The sequence below is a fragment of the Alosa pseudoharengus genome, unplaced genomic scaffold (genome assembly GCF_046254945.1).
Source record: "Alosa pseudoharengus isolate Yale_2024_CS ecotype anadromous, Long Island Sound unplaced genomic scaffold, YU_APseudo_1.1 YU_APseudo_1.1_scf_19, whole genome shotgun sequence".
NCBI classification, from domain to species: domain Eukaryota; kingdom Metazoa; phylum Chordata; class Actinopteri; order Clupeiformes; family Clupeidae; genus Alosa; species Alosa pseudoharengus.
The window spans coordinates 26,541,388-26,543,887 of record NW_027468657.1 but is presented as its reverse complement, the minus strand read 5'-3'; the positions used below and the strand labels follow the sequence as shown (position 1 = coordinate 26,543,887).

Below are 2,500 nucleotides of genomic sequence, written 5' to 3'. Positions count from 1 at the left end.
TGCTGCACATGAAGGATGAATACAATTCAATCACTCACTCATGCATACTTGTACATGCAATCTCACAGTCTGACGTTAACTCTCACACACACACACACACACACACACACACACACACACACACACACACACACACACACACACACACACACACACAATATACAGTATATATGAACACACAGTCACTCTTGCTTTTTGCTGACTTGCGGCTTTAGTAAAGCGCTGACCCCGCTTGACAGCGGTTGACGGACAGTGCAGTGCTTCTTTGTCGCAGGCTGGCCAGGGCAGCTGCTCTCTTCACACCTTCGCATGCCGCTTCGCCCCGGCATTTAGAGGCCCTTTAGCCGCGTGGGGCGTTTGGCATAGTCCAGTTTCTCTGCTGTGTGTGTGTCCATGCTACATTGATATCGCGTGACATGTCCAGCCTTGTGGGGCTTTGCCTACAGCTAGTAAAACATAGATACAAATTGGCTTAAGGAAGTGTGCTTTTTTTTTCCTATATGCATGTTGTAGAGCTTTTCTAGAGTGGTATTAATCTCAAGTTACAGAAGAGTATCGCATTATAACATTGTTACAGTGGCAGTATAGCATGTTGAGCCATGGCTCTGTCTTGTTTGCTAATCTAGTAACTCTGCTCGAGTAGGATGAAAGGAAAGTAACTGCCCTTCTCTTCTGGTTGAGTAACCTTCCCCTTTTTGGTTGGGGGAACGTTTGCTTTGGGCTGACTCCCGCTCCTTTGCATTGGAAACATCCAGACTTTTTGTGGTCCTCTTCCTCCCCACCACTAGCAAAATAATAATAATAATGATGATTCAATTCTCAACTCTCCCCCACCCCACCCCTCTCTGTGATCTGAGTCATGGAAAAAATAGCAGTAGCTGCCATCTTACTACGCCCCGCCTTAAGTTCAAATTGATTTGTCTATCATGAGAAAATGCCCTGGAAAAAAAGGGGGCAACCCCACCTCCTCAGGACTTTGCTTAGGGGCAGTCTTGGGTTGAGGAAGGGGCAACTCTCTCAACTGACCTCAACCAAGCCAAAGCCACAGACAGGTAATGCCCACCACCCCCATTTTATTTGTGTGTGTGTGTGTGTGAGCTTCTGTCTTCAGTGTCGTCAGTGTTTTCACTCGCACATATTTCCGTTATTCTCCCTCCGCGATGCATTTCTGTTAACGACAAAACACGCACGACAAAAGATGACTCTTCTCTTGTCACCGCACATGCTAAGTAGCCAATAGCAACAACACTAGCCCCATTTTAAATATTAAATTAAACCCTCCAGTAAAAGGCATCTTTATTTACACCAGGCCTTTGTGGAATCCGTTGCCTGGATCACGGCCCCTGTGGCCTAGGCTGCTGCTGCTGTGACGTTAATGACTCTCTTTTGCGGAGGCGAGGCCCTTTGCCTCGATGTCAGTCTGGGCTCTGGCCGTCTCCTCTGAGATGAATTACGGGAGGCCTTAATTGGAGTGCATATAAATTCTGTTTGGTTGGAGGCTCATCGGAGAGGCGGGGTGGAAGAGATGTGTAATCTAAGCTAATGGCCTCTGCACAGCACAGGGTGCGGCCGCTCCTGGGGAGGTGGGGGTGGTGAGGGTGATGGAGGGGAGGCCGTGTCCTGTGCTGTGGAGACGCCTCCTGTGATGTGGGGTATGAGCTTTGCTCCTTGAGTTGGGTGGTGATGATTTGAAGGGAGTGGGGGTGAGGAGAAGCTGGGGAGGAGGTGCTAATACCTTTTCCCCCAGTTAGTTTCTCACACTAACTGCCACATCTTTGGCACCCTCTCTCTGTCTCTATCTCTCTCTCTCTCTCTATCTCTCTTTCTCTTTCTCTCTCTCTCTATCTTTCTCTTGCGCTCTTTTCTTTTCTCACCTTCCCTCTCTTGGGCCCCTCCTGCCTCTCTCTCTCTCTCTCTCTCTCTCTCTCTCTCTCTTCTCTCTCTCTCTCTCTCTCTCTTTCTCTCTCTGTATCTCTCTTGCGCTCTCTTCTCTCTTTCTTTCCCACCTGCTCTTTCTGTTTCTCTCTTTATTTTACTCTCTTCTCACCTTCTCTCTATCTTTATCCCTCCCTCTCTCTCGCTCTATCTATCCTTTTTTGTACTTTTTTTCTCTCACTCTCCCTCCCTCCCTCTGTGAAAAACGACCACCTCTCCCCCCTCTCCCTCTCCGCCCTCGTGTCTGTCCAGATGGCGGAGCTGCTAACTTTGGGCTCAACTTCCTCACCTTCATCATCCTCTTCAACAACCTCATCCCCATCAGCCTCCTGGTGACGCTGGAGGTCATTAAGTTCGTCCAGGCCTTCTTCATCAACTGGGTGAGTTTGGGTAGAGGTGGGGTGGTGGTATGTGTGTGAGTGCACGTATCAGAAAGTGTGTGTGTAAGTGTGTCTGTGTTTTTGAGCATATGTGTGTCCGTTTGCCTCTCTCTCTTTCTCTTTCTCTCTCTCTCTCTCTCTCTCTCTCTGCGTGTGTGTGTGCATTGGGGGAGGAGGGCGCATTT

At 48.9% G+C, this 2,500-nt stretch overlaps 1 protein-coding gene across 3 annotated transcripts in view; it reads left to right on the top strand.

Annotated features, from left to right (window-relative positions):
- The window catches only part of atp8a1 (ATPase phospholipid transporting 8A1), a 149,749-nt gene that overhangs the window by 56,687 nt on the left and 90,562 nt on the right, over positions 1 to 2,500 (top strand). For all 3 annotated transcript variants that reach the window (XM_076292132.1, XM_076292131.1, XM_076292134.1), the window contains exon 12: positions 2,188 to 2,315. In XM_076292132.1, coding sequence (XP_076148247.1) covers positions 2,188 to 2,315 — 128 coding nt within the window. The remainder of the gene's footprint in view (positions 1 to 2,187; positions 2,316 to 2,500) is intronic.